At 41.7% G+C, this 27,557-nt stretch overlaps 1 protein-coding gene across 2 annotated transcripts in view; it reads right to left on the minus strand.

Moving 5' to 3' along the window:
* Positions 1-7,105: 7,105 nt before the first annotated feature.
* Positions 7,106-27,557, minus strand: part of LOC111145579 (WAS/WASL interacting protein family member 1) — a 44,692-nt gene continuing 24,240 nt past the window's right edge. For both annotated transcript variants that reach the window (XM_022500552.1, XM_022500543.1), the window contains exons 4-8: positions 23,789-23,938; positions 19,953-20,720; positions 14,778-14,990; positions 13,934-14,047; positions 7,106-10,165 (exon numbers count right to left, since the gene is read on the minus strand). In XM_022500552.1, coding sequence (XP_022356260.1) covers positions 10,110-10,165; positions 13,934-14,047; positions 14,778-14,990; positions 19,953-20,720; positions 23,789-23,938 — 1,301 coding nt within the window. In that variant the 3' untranslated portion in view covers positions 7,106-10,109. The remainder of the gene's footprint in view (positions 10,166-13,933; positions 14,048-14,777; positions 14,991-19,952; positions 20,721-23,788; positions 23,939-27,557) is intronic.

Raw genomic sequence — 27,557 nt, forward strand, 5'->3', positions numbered from 1 at the left:
TGGGGAACACTGCAAATCTAATTCAGAAGATGAGGAAGGAAAACACACTTGAGTGTGAGGTGGTACGGCTCCATCCATCCACAGGGGTGGTACCTTCTTTGGGTCCTTGTCTTGCACGACTTGAGGCTTTTGAGCAGGACAGGTATTCTGCCTAGTTCTAACGTTATTTCTGTACTTGCCTCCACCCCCAAAGGATGGTGAGCTCCCTGCAGTGTGGGAATTGGGTGGTACTGACCTTCACATCTTCAGCTGGGCTCTCCCCAGGCCTCCTCATTCCTGAGAAGGTGCTCAATAATATTGTCAGATGAACGAAGACAAGAAAGGTAAAAATGCAGTTTTAAGATTGTGACTGAAATAGTTTGGAGTGTAGTCTTGGCCCCTTTGCGGGCCAGCAGTCTGTGACCTTGGGGTCACTCTCTCCCTCAGTGTCTCAGCCCCCCATTTGCAACACAGGAGAACAGTTTCTCTCTCCTTTGTGGGACTACTGTGGGGTACCCTTGAAGGACTGTCTGTGAAAATGCTTTGAAGTTCTAGAGCCATGTTTTTCACTTCTTTTGAACATGACTTGTTTCGCTCTAACTTTATTTCCCCAATGAATGAGTGCTGGGTTGTATGACTGAGGCAGAGAACTCAAAGTTTACTTCTGGTCCTTGTGGGAAAGCAAATTCTATGATTTGGAATTTAAAAGAACCACATGACTCTACCAATTTCAAGAGTAAAAAATAAATTCAATACTAAAAATTTATAATACGAAGGAAGAAATACTCCACAAATAATAGTGGAAAGGAAGGGAGATACACTGGGAAGCAAATTAACTCTTCACCTTGCAGTTTGGGACTTCCAGAAATCCGTTGTTTAGTGAAATGATGTCTGAACTCTAGTGGCTCCACTAAGATCACCTGAAAAGGGAATAACTGTCTGATAGGATGAGCTGAAAAATACACGTACATCCTTTTAAAAATGTCCAAATAGTGGTTATGACCACCCCACCAGGTGTAAAGAACCAAGAAACTGAAGAAAATTAGATCACTTATAAGAGGCAGTTTGCCCCAGCTGGTGAACACTGGGTCTGGGACTAGAGTCAGTCCATAGCCCAGTGAGGAAAATAAAGGCAGTGTACTAAATCTTCCGTGAAGCTATGTTTATTCAATTGAGTCTACTATCTTTTACTCTAAGATTAGGTCTCCCCTTGTTTTGGCTTATTAAAATGTCCTTGCTTTTATGAAATGTCAATATTTTTTTAAACTGGCAAATGGAAAGTTGACAATATTATGACTTTCCATTCAAATTTATTTACTCGATCTCGAGTTTGAATTCTGGGTTCATTCAAGGCAAGTGGCTTGAGGCAAATTTCTAATCCATTCAGGTCTTGATTTCTTCACATGTAAAGTCACGAAGATTAACAATGACATAGGCAATAATATTTGCAAAGACCTTAGCACAATTTGTAGTACATAGTAGATGATTAAGACTTGGTGGCAGTTACATGAAAAATGGAAACAATAATTATGTTCTCATCTAGGTAGGTAAATTAGGTGATAGGCCTTGGGTTTGCACTACTATATTAGATGTATTTTTCCATTTTTCTCTGGCAGTCCCATTTGGGACCTATCCATGCCTTTGCCCTAAAAGTAATCTGTCTAAGCAGGAAGCACCAAGGGAGAATTTTCATTTCTTTTCTTTTTTTTTTTTAATATTTTATTTATTTATTTAACAGAGATATCACAAGTAAGCAGAGAGGCAGGCAGAGAGAGAGGAAGGGAAGCAGGCTCCCTGCCGAGCAGAGAGCCCGATGTGGGCCTCGATCCCAGGACCCTGAGACCGTGACCTGAGCTGAAGGCAGAGGCTTAACCCACTGAGCCACCCAGGTGCCCCGAGAATTTTCATTTCATATACACAGCCAACCAGTCTGTGTTGGTGGTGGGGAGCATTCTAGAACCAGTGGCAGAGCGGGGTTGTGCCTACTGGCTGAAGTTCTTATTAGATCTAGAACCCAGACCCTTGGTTCTAGGACTAGTACTTCTTATTGTATAATATGTATTTTCATATTTACAATGGCTAATAAATTGTAGTTACTCAGTGTTTTTTGATAACTTGAATGAATAAATGTAAAAATGAACCTTGGGAATACAATAGCTCCATAAAGCATTAGCTTTTCCCAGTCGTCTGCTGCTGTTTGTTTCAGGTACCTATCTTAAATAGATTATATTTTGACAGGTGACCTTTAACTTACTCAATTGCTTGGAGACAAAAAACAGGAAAAGGGTGGGAGTTTCTCATGACTAAAACACATTTATGTTGATAGATATGTCAGGTGTTCTGGCAGGAATCTTCCTGGTCAAGATTTAAGCTAAATTTGAGCTTGATGTCTAATAACATCCAGACTTGTTTCCCAGGCCCCTCAGGGGTCAGACATGTTATCTGGGTAGGTCACACTGTGGGGCCTTTAACTGATGCTAACACAATGTGGGCAGTGTAGTGACTGAACTGAATTATTTTAGAACTGTCTGTAGGCCACTCTGGGAGTACAAAAGAGCAAACACTTCTGCTGTCTTATATTGGTCTGGGACTGTCCTATCACTCTTATGGAAAGCTGGTGGCTTAAGAAAGTTTTTAAGATACCTACTGTGGTTGGTTTCTGTATCAGAAGCTGGGAAGGGCAATAATACAAGGACCCGTTTTATTTTTCTTAAAAAACATTTATTTATATACTTGTGCATGAGAGAGAGAGAGAAAGAGCACACATGCATGAGCGGAGGTGGGGAGGGGCAGAGAGAGAAGCAGACTCCCCACCCCTGAGCAGCGAGCCCGAGGTGGGGCTGTGTGACTCCATCCCAGGACCCTGGGATCATGACCTGAGCCAAAGGCAGATGAGTAACCATCTGAGCCATCCAGGCGCCCTACAAGGACAGATTATGTGAGGCCTGAAGCTTTAGACAATTTAGGTGCTACATTAAGGAAGTTAATATAAAATCCTAAATAACATAAACTTTGATGTAAAAATGAGTACTTATTGGAAGGGATCCTCGTAAGTGGAGGTCCCAAAGCTTGAGCTCCGTTGGCTACCTGTAAATGTGGCTCTGGAATATTAGGAGAAGAATTTTAAGACTAAGGAATTTGTGAGAGAATGTTGATGGACGGGGCATTTCCAAACACTTACCAGTAAGAGAAACATATACAGGCATCTCCCGATTTCCAGAAATTTGCATTAGACCACTTCACTTTTACGAAAGAACTACATTACTACCTGTTTTTGTTAACCGAAAGAAATCTGAAGATTTTTGCTTTTAGGAAAAAAAGGGCAAAATGTGAAAATAGCCTGTGTTTGTTTTGCTGCAATCCATTGTAAAAGCAGTGCACACCCCAAAACAGTGAGAGTGGCCCCGCCAAGCTCCTTCTCCTGGAACCACACTCCACATCTCAGCAGCAAGCCACTGGAGCTTTCAACTGTGTCTGAGAGCATTTGTGTTTCATCACCATTTATTTTGTGCAGCCATTAGCAAGAAGTGTCCTCAGGTACCAGAAAAGCCTAAGAGAGGTTATTTTTGGGGTCTGAGAATGCTTAATATTTTTCCAGATAAGTTACTGGTAATTGTTTCTTTGCTTTAGGCCATTTCGGCTTAGGAAAGTTTTCATAGGCGTGCTCTGCTTTCGGGTAGTGGGGGAAACCTGCAGCTGACCATAGCTCTAGAGACGGACACAGAGGATCAAGGGCTCAGAGTGCAGGGAAGCAAGGCTGTGAGGAAGACAGAGAGAAGGGGCCACTCTAAATCATGTGTCCCAAGAAGCCTTCAGTTAGAATTGGGATGTCAGGAAACGGGGAATCCTTGAGTTTATTTTACACATTAAAAAACAAAAAGACATTATTTATTGGCCATCAAAACTTTTTCTAAGTACTCCCCCGCCCCCAGTTTTCATGTAGGTTTAAAAAATTTTTTAAGATTTTTTATTTATGAGAGAGAGAGAGAGAAGCAGACTCTCTGCTGAGCCAAGAGCCTGATGTGGGGCTCAATCCCAGGACCCTGGGATCATGACCTGAGCGGAAGGCAGATGCTTAGCAACTGAGCCACCCAAGTGCCCCTAGGGAAAAAAGGCAATTTAATTCACCCATTGAGATAAAAGAATAAAAACAAACCAAATAATTCCTCAAGTGGGGGGTGGATTATAACATATTCCCTTTCCTTTCTTAATAGAAAGCTCTCTGTCACTTGGGCACCTGTGCCTGGTGGGAGCAGGGGGCTGCGTCCTTAACTGCCACCTAGAGACTGTTTGACAGAGGGGGGGGGGGGACACTGGTTTGATTGTGGTGAGGTGTGGTGTGGTAACTGCTCAATAAAAATTTATTGAATGGATGAATGAGACAAATGACTCCAGTTTGAACAAATGAGGCCAGTTTTGAAAGCAATTTTTATTACTAAGACTGTCGTAATTCAGTTGTACCAAAAGCTTCTGAATGCACTGAAAATTCCTTCCTGAATATGGCCTGGGTTTGATGGTGAGGGGATTAGGAAATAGAATGGAAGGAACTTTCACTGAGCGCCTGGCCTATGCCTGTTATTTTGCCTGATGTTCTATTTATTTAAGCTCTGGAACCATTTTGTAGTTGAGGCGGCTTAAGCCCAAAGAGCTTAAAACACCTTGTCCGTGGCCTTACAGGGAGCAAGTGGCAGAGCTTGGATTCAGATCCAGGTTTGTGTGTCCTGGGCTTGTCCTCTGACTCTGGGACGTGTCATTTGGCCTTTTCTTTCCACCAGATGGGAAAGACAAAGGAAGCCAAGACTTATGCTAGAGGTGGAAAGGATTGTCAAGAAGGGAGTGTGGTGAGGTGACCAGCATGCTGCTTGTCGGTGCTCTGTGACTTGCGGTCTTACATTACTCATCTGTCAGACCAGGACGTGGGTCTAGGTGACCTGCCAGTGGTGTGACCCAGCCCAGTTTGCTCCGATTTGCACCATTGTGCCAAAGCAATAATTATTAGCGGCCCTATATAGAAGGTTCTTTCCAGGTCTTTTTGTGATTTCAAATGGAATCTAATAATTCTCTGACGACTAAAGCAGCACGAATTTTCATTTTCCAGACCTACGAGGTATAAGGGACTGACATCATGTGAGGTGATCTTTGTGTGGAGATTACTTTGCATTTCTGATATGGAGAGCCTGCCTGCTGTTGCTTCGTTCCTCTACAAGTACACTAGGAAATTCCCTTCCAGTCAGTTTGGCTCCAGTTAATCTGGGATCATTAGATAAATATGTTGCCTGCTTTTACTCAGATTGGCTATCATTTATTGAGTGCTACAGTAAGTCAGGCTAAATACTGAGTGCATGATCTCATTTTTTAAAAACTTAAATTCAGTTAATGAACACATAATGTATTACTAGTTTCAGAGGTAGAGGTCAGTGATGCATCAGCCTTATATAATACCCAGTCCTCATTACATCACGTGCCCTCCTTAGTGTCCATCACCCAGTTACCCCGTCCCTCTCCCCACTCTCCAGCCAACCTCAGTTTGTTTGCTGTGATTAAGAGCCTCTTCTGGTTTGTCTTCCTCTCTGATTTCATCTTGTTTTATTTTTCCCTCATGATCCACATATGAGTGAGATCATATGATAATTGTCTTTCTCTGATTGACTTATTTTGCTTAGTGTAATACGCTCTAGTTCCACCCACATCATTGCAAATGGCAAGATTTTTTTTTTTTTTTGATCGCTGGGTAGTATTCCATTGTATCTATATACCACATCTTCTTTATCCATTCATCTGTCGATGGGCATCTGGGCTTTTTCCATAGTTTGCCTGTTGTGGACATTGCTGCTATGAACATTGGGGTGCACGTGCCCCTTCAGATCACTACATTTGTATCTTTAGGGTAAATACCCAGTAGTGCGATTGCTGGGTTGTAGGGTAGCTCTATTTTCAACTTTATGAGGAAGCTCCATACTGTTTCAGAGTGGCTGCACCAGCTTGCATTCCCACCAACAGTGTAGGAGGGTTCCCCTTTCTCCACATCCTTGGCACCTGTCATTTCCTGACCGGTTAATTTCAGCCATTCTGATGGGTGTGAGGTGGCATCTCACTGTGGTTTTGATTTGTGTTTCCCTGATGCCGAGTGATGTGGAGCAATTTTCACGTGTCTGTTGGCCATTTGTTGCATTATCTCATTTAATGCATTTGTTAATGTTGTGAGATAGTTACTTACCTTGCAGATAAGGAAGCTGAAGCTCAGAGAAGTTGCAACTTGGTAAGAGGTGGGGGCAGGTCTTCCTAATCTCTTAGCCGGTATGCTGTATTAACATATGTATACGGGGGCGCCTGGGTGGCTCAGTGGTTTAAAGCCTCTGCCTTCAGCTCAGGTCATGATCCTAGGGTCCTGGGTCCTTGTATCAAGCCCCGCATCGGGCTCTCTGCTCAGTGGGGAGCCTGTTTCTCTCTCTCTCTGCCTGCCTCTCTGCCTACTTGTGATCTCTGTCAAATAAATAAATAAAATCTTAAAAAAAAAAGATATGTACACATTCCAGCATGCACAGCAGATCATTTAAAAAATTATCAGGCCTCCTAAATTCCCATTGGCCTTTCCTGTATTTATCAGTGTCAGTGCTCATCCTGGAAGTTTTCTTGCCCATTGTTCCCACCATCCATCTTTACCTTAGAGTAGAAGCATCTGCCTGAGGGAAACAGACAGCAGACTCTGACTAGGACACAGGTTCTCAGGAAAAACAAACAAGGGACTAGAAAGTGGGTGTGAGGAATCCTCACTATGGATTGCTGCCACCTCCTCCTCTTTTTCTTTGCTGTGAGCTTGTCTTTCTTTCTTTCTTTTTTTTTTTTTTAAGATTTTATTTATTTATTTGACAGACAGAGATCACAAGTGGGCAGAGAGGCAGGCAGTGAGAGAGGAGGAAGCAGGCTCCCTGCCAAGCAGAGAGCCTGATGTGGGGCTCGATCCCAGGACCCTGGGATCATGACCTGAGCCGAAGGCAGAAGCTTAACCCACTGAGCCACCCAGGTTCCCCAGAGCTTGTCTTTCTTTACCAGAGTAGAAAACAGAAAACAGACACTTGCCTTTTCATTTGCATTTACTAGACAATACTTAAATAAAAACCACCAGTTGACACTCTTATCACTCTGCTTTTATTTATTGTCTGGCTAACTTACAAAGACACAGATGTCTAGGGTAGTCTTTACCCCACCATTTAAACTGTCCTGATGATATAGATTCCAAAATGTGCATGTTTACATAGTGCAGTGGTATGAAAAACATTTGTTTTCTTTTACTGTCCCTGACTACAAACAGGGAAAAATTAATTTTGTGCCAAAAAATGTTGGGCGCTTTAACAACCATCCCATTTCTGCTACTAAAATAACAAAATTGGTATTACAAGTTAAAATATAAAGGCCTAAGTTTTTACAAATATGCAAATAATCTGCTGCTTAGACATAAAAAGTCTATTTCTTTCAAATCACAAAGTAAGGCACCATTGGATTAAACATTTTTCTTGGTTTCTACTAAATAAAATGCATAGTGAAATAAATATGGAACATTGAATTTTAATACTGTAACACATTTCAATATAAAATGATATGTGAATATTAAAATACTGTATTGCATCTTGAATACATTTATCTGGAAATATTATGGAAAAAAAAAACCCAAATGTAAGCCCTGATTTCAGGAAGAAAATATTCATTTTTGTGATTTGCCATAGTTGAAGATTTTAGCATAGAGATTATTCAGTTTTGGATGCAATTAGGTTGCCAACTTTCAAAGAAAGGGTATAGGTGTATTAATGAAACACTGACTTAAATACATCCTAAAACTTCTCTCTCCTGGATGAAGAGCAACTTTGAGCTATGACTGTTTCAGACTTTAGGATGATACCTACAAAGCTGGGATGTACAAAGAAACTGACCATGCTTACTAGCCCTCACAAAATTCAGATCCAAATTCGTTGGATGAGACTTCCCTGCCACCATTTGCTAGGAAGGCCAGATCGCATCTTTTGCGAGGTGGCTTGTTAGGCTTTATCATAGCGATTTGTAACAACCATTCATATCTGCTCAAAGAATCCCAAATAAAATGATGCTGCTATAAAACCTGAAACATTCTTTTTGGAAAATACTTAGCCAAGTTTGTTATACCTTTATATTTCTTGATTCCCTTTGGGCAAAGGGCCCCAAATAACTATATGAAAGACAGATGAATGGTAGAGGAGAGGGGAAAAAACCAAGTTCTCTAACATACTAAGCCCAGGACTTTGGCAAGGAAAGTTATAAAAATACAATATATCCAAATGGGCAACTTCATAATTTATTAGCTATCCCATTTATTAGAACTCTAAGTTCTTTTGCTTTTATATAAATGAAATAATTATTTATTCTATAAATAGGAATCCTTCTTTCAAATTTTTCTTTGGATTGATTTCTTGTTAGCATCTCCTGGTAATCCATGAACAATACACTGAAACCATGACACAAAGTTTAAGTATACATATACATATGTGGCTGTGTGCTTTTAAAAAATAAGTAATGGTAATTTTAAACATAATCAACCATATAAAACCATATAAAATGGAAAAATTTCCCCCCAAATCTATAGCTAGATTTAAAAGTCCCAGTAAAGTTTTGTAAACAAAATCATACAAAAAAAGGGCAAGCCTGGCTCATTCCTATGGTCCTTTCACGGAGCTTGATTTGCATAGATCCAAGGCAAGGGATTCTCCCAATGGAGTCAAGACAAATTCTCTTCAATTTGTTGTAGCAATCTCTCTCAACCCCCCTTAAACATCAGATTTAGATGTTTAGAGTTTTGTCCATCAACTCAAACCTGCTTCCTTCTTCCACGTTTCCAATTGGCTACCTTTTCCTGACTTTCCCCCACAGTTACAGAGCCTGCGAGCCTCCCCCGCTCAGAGATGCATGCTGGGCAGCAGAGGAAATGAAGGCAAGGCAGGGGTCCAATGGACAGTTAGCTCAAGGCAGCGGGCTCTGAGTCCCCAAGCCTTGGCTGGCTTTCAATTTCCTTCTAATGGCTTTATTCCACGTGACTGTAAACCCTGTTAGATCAATTTCTGACCTTGGTACTTTGAAGCAACACCTAGATATACACATCAAGGAAAGACGGGAAATAGGGGAACAAAATCGAAGGTCAAGCTATCTGTTGAACAAGGTGTTTGGTCCTAACTTGATTTTTAGTTACTTTTTGAATCACTAAAATTCATCTTGCCTTTTTTGTTTTTGAAACAAGAGATTTTGCACTAGTCTGCATCTTCTAGACCTGTGCTGCCCGAACATGGTAGCCACCGGCCACAGAGGGCTGTTGAGCCCTTGAGATGCGACTAGTCTGAATGGGGAATGTGCTCTCAATCAATGTAGGATATGCATGGGATTTTGAAGACTTGGTACCAAAACAGAATGTGAAATAGCTCATTAATAATTATTACACTGATTGCAGGTTGAAATGGTAATAATTTGGGTATTAGGGCTAAATAAAATATATTAAAATTAATTTCACCTATTTTCCTTTTTTAAGGTAGCTACTAGAAATTCAAACACCGTTATATGTGGCTCACACTGTATTTCTGTTGGACAGCTCTGTCCTAGGGCTTATCTCAGACTGCCAAAGATTGGACATCCTGTAACTGAAAAATTTTATGTGAGCCCTGAGTGCCGCAACTTGCTTAGGTGGACTGTGGTTCCTGGAATCAGACAAAAAGCCAAGCATGCAAAAACGTCATGGAAGCAAATAGCTCTCAGGGACTTTAATGTTAGAGTCTGTAGCAAATCAGCACTGAATGTTTGAACTTGGTTGGTTGAAAGCTAGGACACAGTGCCTGTCTGCCACCTCGCCACAAGAGCCTCCTGACCCCCGAGCAGCCAGCACCAGCAGGCTGTAGCTGAAGCGGGCAAGAGCTCTGAGAATATACACAATGTAAAAAGCTAGGTGCGTTTCTTTACTGCATTCCCACCCCCGCACACATATTCCCACATCACCCTCCCTTTCCCTACTGCCAGTACGAAGGGGACAAGTGAAGACAGGGGAGGAGGGTTTTGCACCCTTGGAGAACAACAACAGAAGGAGCTCCCGGGCTCGGCTGGAGAAGAGCAGGCAAAGATCACCTTGGGATGGGAGGAAGTGGTGGGGCACCCCTTTCTCTTCGGTTGGATCCACCTTGATGAACAAATAGACAAAATATAAATTTTGGTTAGAAAGCTTATGACCTCACTGTACAAACTAAAGGATGGTCACAAAAGTACCCACTGTGTCACCCTCTATGACCAAGGCTGTGAAGAACAGGCACACGTGGATGAGAAGTAAGAAATGAAGGCAAGCCAGGAAGGATGTGACTGAACATTTCTAGAGACAGATGACCCACCACTGGCTCCCAAGTACTTACCCAAAGTTAAGAAAATTTTTAAAAAATTAGTTTTCTTCTTACCACATAGTATGTGTTTATTACAGATTTGGAAAATATGGATGGGGGGCGCGCCTGGGTGGCTCAGTGGGTTAAAGCCTCTGCCTTCAGCTCTGGTCATGATCTCAGGATCCTGGGATCAAGCCCTGCATCGGGCTCTCTGCTCAGCGGGGAGCCTGCTTCCCTCCCTCTCTCTCTGTCTGCCTCTGCCTACTTGTGATCTGTCTGTCAAATAAATAAATCTTTTTAAAAAAATATGGATGAGCTAAAACAAAACAGAAACTCACCAATGCCTGTACCACCCAGAGATAACCAATAACATGATGTAAATACTTTCCATTTATCTTCTATATATAAACAGCTCTCTTTTTTCTTCCCCAAATAGGATCATATATTGTCGGTCTGAACATTTTTCAGAGCTGTTATTGTTGATACATAAAATTATAAATAACACATTATATTCTATTACGTAAGTATGCTGTATTTATCTAATCAATTCCTTTTTGTTGGACATTTAGGTATCTTCTAGTTTCTCAACAATGCTTTTTTGAGAGTAACCGTCCTAATGGCTGTGACGCTGTATTTCATTGTAGTTCTGTGTGTATTCCTTTAATGATGAGTGATAGCGAGCATCTTTTCATGTGCTTTTTTGGCAATATGGATATCTTCCTCAGAGAAACATCTATGCAAGTAATCAACCCATTTTAAAAATTGGGTTTTTGTTGTTGAATCACAGGAATTCTTTATATATTCTGGATATAACTTTTTGATCAGATATATGACTTGCAAATATTTTATTCCATTTCGTAGTTGTCTCTCTGCTCTGTTGATAGTATTCTTTTAAAAACTACGCATATTCATGGGTATGAGTACTGGGTTTAAAATCCATTCACAGTTTTTTAAATTCATTTGCCCCACATCATTTCTTTTGAGGCTCTAACAGGTTTTAGGCATGAAGCCAGGTGCTCAGACACTGTGAGCAGATCTAGCAGGGACACATGTCAGCTGAGTGGGTCCATTGTGGCTGCTGCTCTGGGGGAACTCAGAAGTGGGCTGGCACTGACAGATTCTTCAGGAGGTATCCCAACAGGGATTTCTGAGACAGAACAAAAGCTCTGAGCAAGGGGAGGAGTTAGAGGAAGACACTGTCAGCTTGTTACCTTGCCTCTTCCTCTTGCCACCCCAACCGCGTCTTTTCTGGGTCCCACAGCTAAAGAGAGACGCATCTGGATAGAAACCAGTCGTGTGTTGTGGGGCCTTGACCATGGCTGACGTACCGTCAGCGGTCGGCACCATGCAGGCTGCCCCGTGCAGAGCTGCAGTGAGACAGCAGGGCCTGGGGCTGCCTGGGGGCCCCGCCAGGCGGGCGCCCCACCCAGAGGCCCAGGCAGCTACAGAAGCAGAGCAAAACCACTCGACAGTACTTTAGTTTTGTTACAGAGATGATCTATTAAACACACAGAGTGCTAGAAATATTTAAAGCAAGTCTACAAAAACATTTTTGGGTACAGTGGACATTAATTCATCAGTTTCAGAAATATATTTAAATGCCCACCATATTTCAGGTTTGGGGCCACCTGAGGAAGATGGAGTAGTGAGAGGACAGTTCCTGTCCTCGAGTTGCCTTTAGTCTTAGAGACAGCAGGGTGGGGAAGGGAATCTGTTCAGCTATGAAGTTAAAAATCTAGAGGAGGGGGGATGGTTCTGTTACTGATTTAAATATGCAAAGAGTACTTACAATAGATTAAGAATGCTTATAAGAAACCAGGAAAAATATTTAGAGTCCATATGAACAAGTCCTTAAAGTGAATTCATTTGTTAGTGCCCAAAAAGGAAGAGACAGAAGCCCCTCTTCATCATACACACACACACACACACACCCTTGAAGCTATCTGTCCCATGTGAAGACTTACTTTTCACTCTTGTATAATCTTATTATAGTTATACCTTTTTTTTTTTTATCAGCCATCATCTAGAAATGGAGTATTTTACATAAATTAGTTTCTCTAGAAATTAAACTTTTCCCTTTTCCTTTCAAGCAGCAATACTCTGTTTCCTTCTGGCATTTGTTTGTGGAAATTTTTCTTAAAACATCTTCTAATGTTCTGAATTCTTCAGGAGTGGCACAGAGTACAATGTGACCTGGTCCTCACAGCCCAACAGAAACTCCTGTGTTGTCCCGTGCTGTGATACAGAGTACAGTCCCGTATCCCTGTCTCTTTGACCTGAGACTGCCACCTGTCACATCTCCCTGAAGCCAATAATTTTGCTTCTCACCAGCCTTAACTGAAGCAGCTATGATTCTATGCTCTATGGCTGGGAAACATCCAGCCACAAAGGATTGAAGAACTGGGCGCTACAGAGTCAGGAGACTCTTGAGTAGGTGTACGGAGCTCTGCCTAAGGAGTGAGGACAAGGCTAGGGACAGCTACCCGACATGTGCAAATCCCGCCCCCCCAATTTCTGGTTTGGGAATTGGGTTCTAAATTTAAAGCTGTTACAAGTCTGAGCCTCCTCAGTGAACTATGTGTGTTTTGTGCCGATTTTTTCTTTGTTCTAACCACTTATTGTCATGAAATTTCAGTTTCTCTATTTCCTCTTCTTGTTCCCATTTTTGTTTCAATAGAGGAAAAGTGATTCTCTTCTTTATGGTTGCATTATATATTTTAGCAAAACCCAGAAAAAATCTAAATGTCCAATAATGGTAAACTAAATCACTGTATGTCGACTTGATGGGATACTATAAAATAAAAATCATGTGATAAAATGGGAAGGTATTTTACTAAGCAAAGTTATGTAAACCCCACCATCAAGAAAGTACACTCTACACTTAATAATGATAAATCAATAAGAATTATATGGATTAAAAATGAGCAGAGAACCTGGTAAAATGAATATATGTGGTGATTTTATGGAGATTATATGGAGAGATTATGGGTATATTTAAAATTTTCATGTAATGCTCTAAAATCTATAATCATCATATATTTATGACTTTATTATTATTATTTTAATATTTTATTTTTTTAAGTAATGTCTGCACTCTAGGTGGGGCTCAAACTCACAACCCTGAGATCCAGAGTCGCCTGTTCCACTGACTGACCCAGCCAGGTGCCCCTGATCATAATGTATCTAAAATATCAAGGCAGTTGCAGTGAGTTTTTGTTATAATTATTAAGACATCTGACTAGTCTCAAAACAAGTAGAAGACATTTGTCCTATCTCAGGAATGCCAAAATGGGGAATTCTGTCCAAACAAGCAAAGCAATACAATTTAACCTATTAGCAAACCAAAGTTACATTGAGCTTGTGATGACACGTTAAAGTAATCGTTTCTCATATATATTCTGGGTATCCCCATTTTCCTCATCACTTGGACAGTTAACCAGAATTTAGATGGCTCCATATGGGGTTCTCTGACCCACTCCAGGCAGGAGGCCTGGATTTCCTATATAACCCTCTCTCGTATACAACCCAGGCTATAGTAGAATGACGCCACCTGAAGCCCTTGTAGAAATACTCACTCCGGGATTCACTTCTTGCCAGTTTACTGGGATAACTTTTGGCTGTTGGTACATATGGCTCTGGAGGTGGCAAGTCAGAAATGGGATGGAAGTAGAATCTGCTTTCCCACTCATCTGAGGGAGAGAAACAAACAGCATCTTCAGTAACAATCTGCTACGGAGACTTACATAATGAAAGGACACAGAGAGCTGCAGAGAGCACTTCTAGTTTTATGCCTAGAAGTTTAGAGAAAACCCAGAAATGCAACAAATGTTACTGATCAGCGCATCAGTGAAATACGCTAGTCTGTGAATCAAAGCAAAGACAGATCTAAGTGACTTGAACTAGCGTGATTAGGACTCAGCCGGTCCCTCTTAGGAGCTGGGGGCTAAAGTCTGAGATACCTTTCTTCCCACCAACGGGCCCAGGAATAACTGGACCCTCTAATAAAAAAAGGCAGAGGAAAGCCGCTTAATACCTGTAGATCATCAGGCCTCTTGCCCCAGCAAACTGTTGAGAAAGGCAGGTAAGGTAGGTAATAAGAAGATAAACGACAAAAATGACATTTTTTTAGGGTTCTGGAATCTTCTAGAAAGTTAACTAAAATGAGACTCCAACAGTGAGAGAGGAAAACAATCAGCCTTTTTGAAAAGTGGAGGAGGTGGGATTACTACTTTGAATTTGAAATCATGGCAGTCTCTAATGGATAGATACTTAGATCAGAGCAGTGCAGTGTTCGAGGGTCATAGAAACAAGAAATGTTAATGCAAACACACAACGCACACAAATTTACCATTTAGTGGGTGCCCTGTAGCTTGAAAATATTCCCAAGGTCCCTTCCCCAGAGGATAGACCCCACCTCACCTTCTCCTGAAGAGTCTTGGAAGCCATTCCTAATCGATGTTGATGGTGGAGGTGGGGGAGGTGCCCCGGCACCAGGCCTGTCAGGAGGAAGAGGAGGCCTGGGTCCACTCCTGGGACTATCTACTCCACTCCTGGAAGGCAACTGGGGGGTGGCAGGCAGGGCCCGAGATGTGCTGCCGTTTCTGCTTATTGGAGGGGGTGGTGGGAGAGGGCCTGGGACAGAAAAAAAAAAAAAAAAAAAAAGACAACATTTAGGGCAGTATCTTACATCCTACATTACTATTATCATGTCAACGTGCAGTTATTGAGCACCTGCTGGATGTATGCCCTATAATTAGAGCTTATGGAGAAATAGTGGAAACTTTCTAGGAGATTTAGCCAAGCAAGGAATAAGTACAGATAAACACAGAACTACACATATGTACACATGTTGATATCAATAGCTAAATGGCTGTCTTGGCTTTGGTTGTACTGAGATTAGAGATGATACGGTTAGGTTGAGAACAGGTGATAATCTGTTTATACTGACAACTATATCCTTTTAAAAACATTTTATAATCCTCTTAATTAGCTACTGAATTACTGTGATATGATACTTAGGAATAAATGCCATTTAGAAAAAGAATTTAAAAAAAAAGAAGAAGCTAGTTATGAAGTTATTTTAGGTCTTCAGAGGGACTAGGCTCTTTAAATGCACGGTAGTGTTGCTAATTACACAAGCATGCTTCTGTGATGCATGCGATCTGTTTCTAGGCAGAAGCAGCATCAGGAAACCAACTATCAATCGTGCTGAGATTGGCAGGAGTTCCTTTTTGGTTCTTCCTCTTTGGGGAGGCGGATTAGTCAGTGTGCACGGCTGTGTACTCTGATCCTGACCCTGAACAAGCTGGTTTACCACATGGAACGAAACTCTCTATATACAAAAGAGTACAAGAGAGTCATCTCACAGCACTCTTGCCAGGAATAAGTAGCTAAAAAGCAAATAAAAAGTACAATTTAAGTCTCCGAAACCATTTTAAAAAAATTGCAATGGTAGGGGTTCAGTGGGTTAAGCCTCTGCCTTTGGCTCAGGTCATGATCTCAGGGTCCTGGGATCGAGCCCCACATCGGGCTTTCTGCTCAGTGGGGAGCCTGCTTACCCCCTTTCTCTGCCTGCCTCTCTGCCTGCTTGTGATCTCTCTCTCTGTCAAATAAATAAAATAAAAAAATCTTTAAAAAAATTGCAATGGTATGGTATAATTAGAAATGTTTAAGTTCCTAAAAAAAAAAAGGAAATTCTTTTTGATAATACAAAAGAAACCTGTCCTCCTTGTCCCATCTTCCAAATTCAGAGGCTATTTAGATTATAAGTAAATTAAAAAAAAAAAAAAAAAGAACTTGAATCTTCCCATGCAAATCAAAATGGCCTTAGTAATTATTCCTGGTCTTCAGCAGTGTGCTTCTCTTGCAAGATGCTGACATTTTATGTAAATACAACATCTTATGGTACTATAAATATAAATGTCTTTTATTAACTACAGATTCAGAATCCACCTAAAGGACCTTAAACTGAACAACCCACCCATCGCATGTATCCCTGCCTGGAAGTCTTGGCCCAGACAGCTGATGGAGGTGAGAGGCATGTCCGGCCCTGGGTGGTTGGTCTCTCAAGGAGTCTTCAGTGCTTCTTCTGGTAGGGTTTATTTATTGCCCCATCTGTTTGCCATTGCTGGGCTCCCAGTCGGGAGGAGCTGATTTACTGGGGGGAAAGTATCTCACATGCTGTGGGTTAATTTCACTGGTACTACCAGCGCACAGCTGTCACCAAGCGCGAACTAGACTTCGAGTATTATGGGGCCTGATCGACTTGCTCTCTCTTTCTCTCTCTCTCTTCAAGTAAATGTTCATACTCCTAACTCTTGAACCTTCCAGGACCCCTGCTCCAAACCTAGGCAAGCATAATAGATAAGAAAGCAGATTACACTTTTTTTTTTTTTCTTTTGAGACAGAGAGTTTGCAGAACTCTCTAAGGGGAAAGGGAGAGGGAGAATCTCAAGCACGTTCCCCCACTGAGCAGGAAGCCCAGTGCGGGGCTCGATCTCACAAGCCTGAGAACATGACCCAAGCCGCAAGCAAGAAACAGATGCTGAACTGACTGAGCCACCCAGGCACCCTCAGATTTCAACTTCTTGTAATAATAGCAACAAACTATCATTTATTTAATGCTGTTACAAGCTAGGAATTAAGATAACCACTATACGCGCTTGTCTCGCTTAATTCTTACAGCAACCCTGAGAGGTGAAGGGACACAGAAGAGGCTGCTGGTGTTGGAAGGGTAAAAACCTCAAGTCAGGTTTTGCCAAGACTCCAAATATGTCAAATTCTAAAGCCCACACTCCTAACAATAAAGCCAGTCCTCCTCTCAAAATACAGATGGCCCTTGATGACCTCTCATAAGATCCTGTGGGAATGAAAGTTGGTAGGAATTTTCTAGAGGTCAGTTTGGAAGTACCTATGAAATTTATAGATTACTAGGCATACCTGCTCACCAAAATATTCCATTTCGAGGAATTAATCCAAAGGAAATACACAGAAATGTGCAAAAATATTTAGCTACAAGAATATATTCCTTGCATTATCTGCAACAGTAAAAATCTAGAGATGGTTTGAATGAATAAAGGTAAATGTGTAGGATCTAATATTATGCAGCCATTAGAAGTCAGGCTGTACAAGAATAGTTTATAATCCTATCAGAAGATGTTAATGAGATTGATAAATAAAAAGCAAATAACCAAACAGTATGTATACCGTTATACTGATTTTGTAAAAACATAAATATATGTTTATATATATATGTATATATAAACACACACACGTTTTACTTATTTTTTCTTTTTTTTTTTAAAGTGAGTTTTATGCCCAAGTGGGGCTTGACCTCATGACCCCAAGATCAGGAATTGCATACTCTACTGACTGAGCCAGTCAGGCACCCCTCTCAAAACATACATTTTAAGAAGGCTGAAAGGATAATAAAAAAATGTTATGATTATTTCTGGGTGGTGGTGGTAGGATTATAGATCATTTTTGTTTTCTTTATACTTTTCTGTATTTTCCATAATAAACAGACAAGACTTATATAATCAAAATAAATAACATTACAACTATATGTCACAGCCTGTCCTGTTTTGGGGAAGATTTAACCTGTTGACTTGTCCATTTGGTAGAACCACGCAAACTGCTGCTTAGTCACTTTGGGGGAATACCACTAGCTGTTGGATAAGAAGAAAATACTGCATTTCATTCATCTGACTATCTGTTCTCGTTTGTTCTCTGAAGACTACTTAATGAGATGCCATGATGTGTAGGGATTGGATTGAAGCGACTGGTACTAGCTTTTTATATTTGTTGCCTACTGTCTGAGGCCAGAGCAGTTTGAAGTAGTGCTTCTCAAACTTTGCAGCACATTATAATCACTGGGGAGCCTCCAGATATCTTGATGCCCAGTCTGTAACCCAGAGCAATGAAACCAGAAACCCTGGGGAAGGGACCCAACATGGTTTTTAAAGCTCTCCAGGTGATTCTAGCCCATGGTCACCTTTTGAGGACTACTGATTTAAAGAGTGGTGTTTAGGGGTGTCTGGGTGGCTCAGTTGGTTAAGCGTCTGCCTTCAGCTCAGGTCATGATCTCAGGGTCCTGGAATCAAGCCCCGCCTCGGGCTCCTTGCTCAGTGGGGAGCCTGCTTCTCCCTCTGCCCCTCTCACTGCTTGTGTTCCCTTTCTCTGTCAAATAAATAAATAAAATCTTAAAAAAAAAAAAAAAAGAGTTGTGTTTATTAGGTTCTCGTGGTCACAGGGCAAAAGGTTAGCTTCTCCTAAAGAAAAAGACACCCCATTTCCAGGCATCTTATATAACAATAATAAGGTTAAATTAAGAACATAGATGGTTCTACTATACCCATCAATAACCACTGTGAAACAAAAAGCACCTATTATAATTAGGAGAGAGTACAAGTTCTAGGGAATTCTCACTTCATTTCATTTCATAAAGTCTCAAAGTTCTTCCCTTAGATCCAGCTTTCTCAGCCCCGGGGGATGGGGCACAGACGAGCGGCAGCAGAGCCTTCAATCCATGAAATGGCACGCAGATTTTGAGTTGTACTTATGAGCATTTTTGGGAACAAAAGGCCTCTACCTTTTTTTTTTTTTAATTTTTTAAAACATTTTATTATTTGACAGAGACACAATGAGAGAGAGAGAGAGAGAGAGAGAGGGAACACAGCAGGGGGAGTGCAAGAAGGAAAGGCAGGCTTCCTGCTGAGCGGGGAGCCCGATTCGGGGCTCGATCCCAGGACCCTGAGATCATGACCTGAGCTGAAGGCAGACGCTTAACCCACTGAGCCACCCAGGTGCCCCCAAGGCCTCTACCTTTATCTGATTCTCCAAGGGATTTATGTGCTAAAGGTGTTAACAAGCAGCAAAATGGGCTCTAACACTTGTCTTTAATGACTAGGGATATGGCCTCAAAGCTTGACAGATGGAGAGAGCAGTACAAGAAAAGTTCATTAGCTCTTAGATAGCTACCCTTCTTGTTGGAATAATGGATGCTCTTACAGGAGACGCGAATTTAGTTCCCCAATTAAGACAGCTGATATTCACTTTAGGGAAGTCAGGGCAGTAGTGTGGCGAGCACATTTCAGAATTGGAGGTGAAAGTTCTGGTCTCTTCTTATTAACTAGCTGGTGATCATTTGCCTTTATAAGTTAGTCAGGGTGTCTGGGTGGCTCAGTAGGTTAAGCATCTGCCTTCGGCTCAGGTCGTGATTCCAGGGTCCTGGGATCGAGTCCCACAGTTGGGCTCCTTGTTCAGTGTGGAGTCTGCTTCTCCCTCTCACTCTGCTCTTCCCCGCCCCACTTACTCATAATCTCTCTCCCTCTCTCTCAAATAAATAAATAAAATCTTAAAAAAAAAAAGTTAGTCTCTTCATCTCTAAAATGCAGACAGAAATTGTAATCCCACTTTCCTCAGAGGCTCACATGAGGTCGGGGTGAAGTCAGCCACAGTAAGTGTCACTTAAGAGATTAGAGCAGTCTGAGAGTTTACTTAAGCTTCTGTCAAACTCCCTTTGCTTATACGATGATTAGTGACACGGAACAGGCTGGGCTGTAGGAAGACATACTCCACCCCGGTGTGACATACCTGATCTGCCCGGTGGGTCCCTCACCGGAGGAGGGGGTCTCTCACTGGGCGGGGGAGGAAGAGGGCCTGATCGTCCCGGTGAAGGTAAGGGGGTTGTAGACGGCGTAAGGGACAAATTCCTCTGTGGGAGTCTTGGGGTTTCATCAGTGCCACTGGAACCTGGAGGCAGGGGAGGAGGGCCGGGCCTGCTTGGTGGCGGCGGTGGAGGTGGGGCCTGTGAGGAGGAAGGCCTCGGGGTAGAAGGCACGGGGGGCTTGCTGTTCTGAGGCGGAGGCGGTGGGACCGCTTCCCTGTGGATGGAGGGCCTGTTGCCCACTGGAGGAGGCGGAGGGGGGGGTTTGTCCTCCAAGGCCCTGCTGGGGGTCGGGGGCAGGGGAGGCCTGTTGGAGAAGGGCGAGGAGGAGCTGGAGGGTGTCTGGCGGACGGAGCCTCCTCCAAAAGCAGCACCTCGGTTTCCAGGGAAGGGGGGAGGGGTGGGCCCAGGACTGGGCTGCCTGGGGGCCCCAGGCACTGGTAGGGAGCCCCGGTTGTGAAGACTTGATTGAATGGGTCTTGGTGTATTGGGAACTGGAGGGGGAATGCTATCAGGCTTTGAGCCCACGTCGGGCCTCGGGGGAGGCATTCGACTCCTCTGAGGCTCTGGGGGACCACTTCTGTGGCCGGGAGAAGGCACAGGAAACCTCCCTGGGCCACTTGGGGGTGAGAAAGGCTTAGCAGATGTGGCTCTTCCTCCTGGTGGCAAAATCGGGGGTCGGCTTCCTCCAGAATCTGAAGAACAGGAAAAAAAAATCCAGTTAGAAAATTAGGACCCCCTCTCAAAGGAATCAGAGAACTAGAGTATATTCTCAGCTACTGGATGGAAGTCCTTTCCTAGATGCTCTAAAGTATATAGCTATTATTTATATAAATCAGGTTCTGGTGGTTCTTCCGGGGGACAGAAGAACAGATCACAGATCCCTGTGCACCTGCTAGTTCCAGGTCCTACAACCTGTCAGCTGGCAAAAAAATGCCGGAGAGCCCTGTTGGCATTAGGTGTGGACAAGAACCACGATTAAGTTGTCAGTGGTTCGGGAGAGCTCCCCATTCATCAGAAAAGGACAGGATGGTGTTGGCACGTGGGATTTCTGCTAATGATTTTCTTTCCTCCCTATCAAACATCCCTGTCCTCCTGCTGTACCTCTCAGGTTCGAAAAAATAACATAGCCATGTTAGGTGAAAAATTAGTTATCTCAAGGTAAATCTCCATTGGGGAGGGCTTACCCAGTCCCTTTGAATAAATTTCCCAAGAGAAGGTGGAAAAATGTCATGGAAGAATCGTTAACCGAAATAAGAAAGAACTAACAAAGGAAAAAGAAATGGTCAGAGTTTGATTGAAAGACTTGACACCGGTGGTTGGTCTTCATCTGCAAAGAAGCAGGCAAACTACACAAGTTCTTTTCCTCACTGAATCACCTTCCACGTCAACAGTGGCCGGACAGAACAACCCTATTATGTAATTAATATTAAACTGCTTTGGTTCAACAGAAGGAACCAAAGTTATGGAAAAATTCAAATCACCACCCCAGAATCTCTTGGAACCTAAGGTAATTCTCAAAAAATGGTGACCCTGGAAACTTCTACCACTTCAACTGTGAGTTAATTAATTCCATACCAAATATTAATTGAGTACCAGCTGTATACCAGCCATTATTCTAGATGCTAACTCCAGAAGAATATACAAAATAAGAAAGAAATCCTGCTCTCCTGTGGCTTACATTCTTGTGGGAGAGATAAATAATAAACCAGCAAACTTATAAACATTTGCAGATAGTTGTAAGTACTAAAAAGAAACTGAAATAGGTTGTGATGGGGAGACCAGATAGATGGGGTGGCTGGCTGAGGATGGCTTTTCTGAAGAAATGACATTTGAGCTGAGGCCAGCCATAGGAAGATAGGGAAGAAGGTGCTTTAAGCAGAGGGCCAGCAGGTGCAAAGGCCCTGGAGTGGGAATGAGCTTCAGGTTGAAAAACCGAGGTCTGTGTGCCTGGCATGGTGAGCTGGAAAAGCTAGCAAGTGGACCCTGAGTGGCCAGCAAGGGCCAGGTCATAAGGACCCTTATAAAGCAGAGGACTTCAGACTTTTTTTTTTTTTAAAGACTATTTATTTATTTCTTTATTTGAGAGAAAGAGCGTGTGAGAGAGAGAGAGAACATGGTGGGGGACAGGGGAAGGAGCAAAGAAAGAGGGAGAAGCAGACTTCCAGCTGAGACAGGAGCCAGGACTCTGGGATCATGACTTGAGCCAAAGGCAGACACTTAAAGGACTGAGCCACCCCAGGCGCCCCCAGAGGACTTCAGATTTCACCCAAGGCACAATGAGAGACATTTGGATGGATTCATACAGTGGAGTAACATGAACTCTAGAGAGAATTTATTTCAACTTCAGTACTAGAAGAAAGGTGTGTTTCCCTTGACTGTGTGGTATATTTCTAGGTCACCAACCTGTGATAAATTGTATCGGATTGAAGCTGGGTTATTCGCCATGTGTACATCACACGGACTGTTCACTATGTGGACGGTACACTAGGCTGATGTGTACATCTGGTACACCACTTTGTGCACGAACATAATTCCTTCTTCACGTTATGAATTTATTTCCAGTTGTCTTTTGCCTTAATTTCTTCACCTGTTGTTAAAGCACTGAATGTCTGCATTTGTCAGCTGCCTCAGTCCTTCTGGTGGGTTTTAAGTAAGTAAATTTATTTTATTTTTTTTAAGTCTTTTTTTTAAGATTTTATTTATTTATTTGACAGACAGAGATCACAAGTAGGCAGAGAGGCAGGCAGGGGTGGGGGGGGGGAAGCAGGCTCCCTGCTGAGCAGAGAGCCCGATGTGGGGCTCGATCCCAGGACCCTGGGACCATGACCTGAGCCAAAGGCAGAGGCCTTAACTCACTGAGCCACCCAGGCGCCCCTTAAGTAAGTAAATTTAAATGTGAATGTAGGTCTGGCAAGACAGAATCTCTCATATTAAGTATCTTTCTAAATTTTGACCATCCAACACTAAATAGTCAGCTAACCATGAGGATTCAGTGGTTTTGTCTTTATACGATCATGAGAATTTCACACTTTCCCAGGAGACATACGAAACGATCGCAGAATTAGAAATAAAAGTCTTCTAACACAACAAACATTAATACCAAAAGTTTTATGGTAAAACTTATTGAGCCTCATGTACTTTGTAAGGTTTTTTATTTGGGCATGACCAGGTTCCATTTTTCTCTCTGCCATTAGGTTCAAGACAATCCCATGGGACTCCTTTGCACGTGTCTGTGCAGACAATATTTAGAATCACTGGCCCTCAAATGCCAGATGTCTGTCATGCAAAACACCTTTCTAGATTTAGTGAGACATGTAATTACATTCCGTATAACACGCTCCACAGTGTTTTGGAAAGTGGCTCACAGGTATTTTCCATACTAGACAGCTGGGTCAGGCTGCCTCACAAAGAAAAGGTGAATTTGCCAGGTCACCAGGCAGACCTTCCAGCAGTGGCCAGTTCCATTTGCTCCTCCTTTTCCTTCCCACTCTAGTTCACCCTTTAGAAAAGTACAAAAAAGTACAAGTTACCCTAAGGACACAGGGCAAATATTTAACAGCTCCATGGAGTGGTCTGATTTTGATTTAAGGGAAAAAAAAAAAAAAAAGATGCTAAATAGAGTCTTTCTTGTAAAACAATGTTACATTTCAAGCGATCTAAAATGTTTTAAAGGGCACAGTGCCTTAGAGGGGATGCCAAGCCTCCAAACCATGAAACTTGGCCTCACCTTGTTGCTAAGAGACAAAGAAACTCTCCTTACCACCATCCCTGTTGGCTGTGGATCTCAGCTTCGGCATCCCAGCCTGAAACAGTCCTCCCAAGCCAGGTGGGGCACCTCCTCCAAAACTGCCGCCGCCGCCACCGAAGCCACCACCGCCACCACCGCCACCAGCACCGGCTCCTTTAGGTTCTGCAGAAGGAAGGAAACACTCTCTTCACTGTGTATGAAAACAGCACCAGAGTACAGCCTGAGCTGTACACAATAAACAATGCGGGTCAAACAGGGAGCTGGCTCCAACTGGGCCTGTGCGGGACTCCTGGGATTTCATGAAAAAGCAGTATTTTAACAATTCACCCTACCCCTGGTCAGAAAAGGAGGGGTTTTGCTTTTCACTCCAGGGCGGTCCCAGGCCCCAGAGCAGGAGAATTAGTGATAGATGATGCCTTGCCCCCATGCTCCCTGCTTGGCTAGCTGCTGTATGAGTTATTACCTGTATCCTAAGATTTGGCAAATAAAAGAATCTTCAAAGAAAGCAAGTCCCAAAGGAGGGGGAGATATAATAAAAGGTGGTAAAAAGGAGAATCGTAAAAGTAAAGGGAAGAAAATAAAATATCCCGTAATTTTGGGAATTTATACACCTTTGGTGTATTTTTTCCTGCTAGTACTTTTTCATTTTATATTTTTTTTTCTCAGAATTAAGACCAAATTCACTAAACAGCTTTTAGCCTGCTCTTTTCACTTAACACTTTATTGTTAGCATTCCCATGTCATCAAATACTCTTTGAAAACACAAGTTTAAGGGACCACATTGTGTTTTAGGGCATGCATATATTGTGGTTCTTTTGACCATCTATTTATTTGAAGACCTCATGGTTTGATTTCAATTTTCTAATAGCATAAAGCCCAACAGTAGGCTTAAACATTTTAAAAAACTCCCTGCAGTTGAAGATGGTACAAAGATTTTCTTTTATTTATATTTATTTATTTATTTATATTTATATGTATTTTAAATATATTTTATATATTTATATATTTTATATATATTTATATATTCATATATTTATATATAATATATATTTATTTATTATTTATTTATTTATATTTATTTTTATTTATATTTATTTATTTGTTTTATTTTGTATTTACTTCCCCAAGCCTGTGGAGGATCCTGAAATGGGTAAATAGACAACAATGTAAAGAAAGAAAAAAAAGAAAGAAAAAGAAAGTAAAAAGAAGATTACTAAGTATCCTGTCTAGCCTTTCGGGTTATTTCCCTTGTCTATGACATATTTTACAACTCTGTAAGTTGCAGAAACCTGATAATAATTGTCCACAGAAATGTAAAATAGTGTTCAGCGGCATGCAATTGACTTCACACAGGTTTACCTATCTGTAAATTCATTTCAGTTCTGATGTGTGTGGTACTTTGAACTCTCCTTTGCACTGGTAACAGTATACTACTTCCCTCAGTAGTTAATGACTTAAATAAAATATTTGACATATGTTTGTTTTATATCTATATGAGAGCCATGACTATAACCCTTTTTAAAGAAGTGTCTCGGGGCGCCTGGGTGGCTCAGTGGGTTAAAGCCTCTGCCTTCCGCTCAGGTCATGATCTCAGAGTCCTACAATCGAGCCCCACATCGGGTTCATGATCTCAGAGTCCTGGGATCGAGCCCCACATCGGGCTCTTTGCTCAGCAGGGAGCCTGCTTCTTCCTTTCTCTCTGCCTGTCTCTCTGCCTACTTGTAATCTCTGTCTGTCAAATAAATAAATAAAATCTTAAAAAAAAATTTAAAGAAGTGTCTCATACAATTTATGATGTATATATGTATGTATGTTTGTATTTATAAGGTTTAACATTGTTTAAAGTTTTATCCCTGGAAAACCTTCTAGAGTCTTTGACAGGCAGTATGAAATCTACAAATCAATAAGGGAGGACTGACACTTTTATGATATTTAGACTATATGGAAACATGGTATACTCTCCCATGTCTTCTGCTACATTCAGTCAAGTTTTATAATTTTTCCTGATATGGGTCACATATGCTTCTTGTTAAGGTTACTTTGATACATTTTTGTTTGTTGAAACTGTGAAAGGGGTGTTTGCCCCCTTTTGTAATTGGTTATCATTGGCATCAGAAAATTTCGGGGCACCTGGGTGGCTCAGTGGGTTAAGCCTCTGCCTTCAGCTCAGGTCATGATCTCAGGGTCCTGGGATGGAGCCCCACATCGGGCTCTCTGCTCAGCAGGGAGCCGGCTTCCTCATCTCTCTCTGCCTGCTGTTCTGCCTACTTGTGATCTCTCTCACTCTGTCAAATAAATTTTAAAAAATCCTTAAAAGAAAGAAAATTTCATTTGACATCTAATAAACCATTCTGCTAATATTTTCTAAATTAAAATTTATTTAAAAATTATTACCTTGGATTTTCTACTAGACATATGGTCTCCAAATAATAAAGGTTTTGCTTCCTCTTGTATCTTATCTTTGTTCTAGTTTATATAAGTAATTACTTTGATGACTGAACTTCCATATGATATAAATTATTAATATTGCTACAGGCAACCATAGTTTGCTTTTAATGAGCACGCCTTTAACCCGGGAACTACTGGCACTTTAGGGCAGATAGTTCTTTGTGGGTGGTTGTCTTGTTCTCTGTAGAATGTTTCCAGCATGCCTGGCCTTCACCCACTAGATGTCAGTAGGAACCCCACCTTGGCTAAGTTGTGACAAATAAAAATGCCTCCAGACATTGCCACAGGTACCCTGGGACACTGATAGATAGCTTTCTTTTTGTGTTTGTGCTGCCTAGGTCAAGTTTGAGGTTAGGACCATGTGAATCCCATTATATCAATCAGATAGCTTTTCCTCTCTTCCTATGTTTGGGAATGATTTGTATAGCCTTTGAATAAGCTGTTTCTTAAAATCTGGAAGAATTCACTGATAAAGTCATCTGGCTCTAAAGCTTTTTAGAGAGAAAGCTAGAAAAAGTGTTCAACTTCGCCTTGCTCGTTGAAGCCTCGTGAGTGAATTTTGGTAAATTTATGCTTTTTGTAAAACATTAATTTCTTTAAGATTTTAACATGTTTTAGCATATAAATGCATCACAGTATCCTTAATTTTGAAAAAACCTGCATTAAATCTCTCACTAATCTATGCTGAGTCTTACTTTTATTCATTTGTGTTTTCTTTTCTTCTCGATTAGACTGATCCTAAGCCTGTGTTAGCTCTGCACTTTTTTTAGGGGTGGAGCTTTCTGGGATACCTTTGGGAAATCTGCTGATAGAAGAAATAACCTGATCATGAACTGACAAGGATCACCTCACCTAACAAATCAAATTACAATAACAATTTCCAGAAGTATATGCAAAATGGCTCCTGTTACGAAATTACAATTTTTTTTTACTAATTTTAATTATTACCGATAATAATAATATGCTCTTGACACTCAAATATTACTCATTAATTAACGATACATTTTGGAATGCTGCATTTAAAGAGGATACCTTTACATGGCAGCGGACATTCAAAGAGACTGATGCACTATCAGACATCATTCATCAGTGTTCTTAACCCGGACCTTTGGAGCATCTTTCAGAGAGAAAAGCTAAAGTAGTTGATGAATGCTTACTGGCTCCTGGTCACTTCCTTAGGAATCACACTGCAGGACGAGGCTGAAATAAGAGCTTTATCCCACATAACCACAGTCAACATTTTGACATAGAACCAGGCAGGCTTCAGCTGCAAACAAATATAAAGCTATGGGTGGACCGTGCCACTTACAGAGCCCATGACCACGGTACCAGT

Source organism: Enhydra lutris, unplaced genomic scaffold (assembly GCF_002288905.1).
Source record: "Enhydra lutris kenyoni isolate GAN:26980312 unplaced genomic scaffold, ASM228890v2 scaffoldscaffold1, whole genome shotgun sequence".
Taxonomy (NCBI): domain Eukaryota; kingdom Metazoa; phylum Chordata; class Mammalia; order Carnivora; family Mustelidae; genus Enhydra; species Enhydra lutris.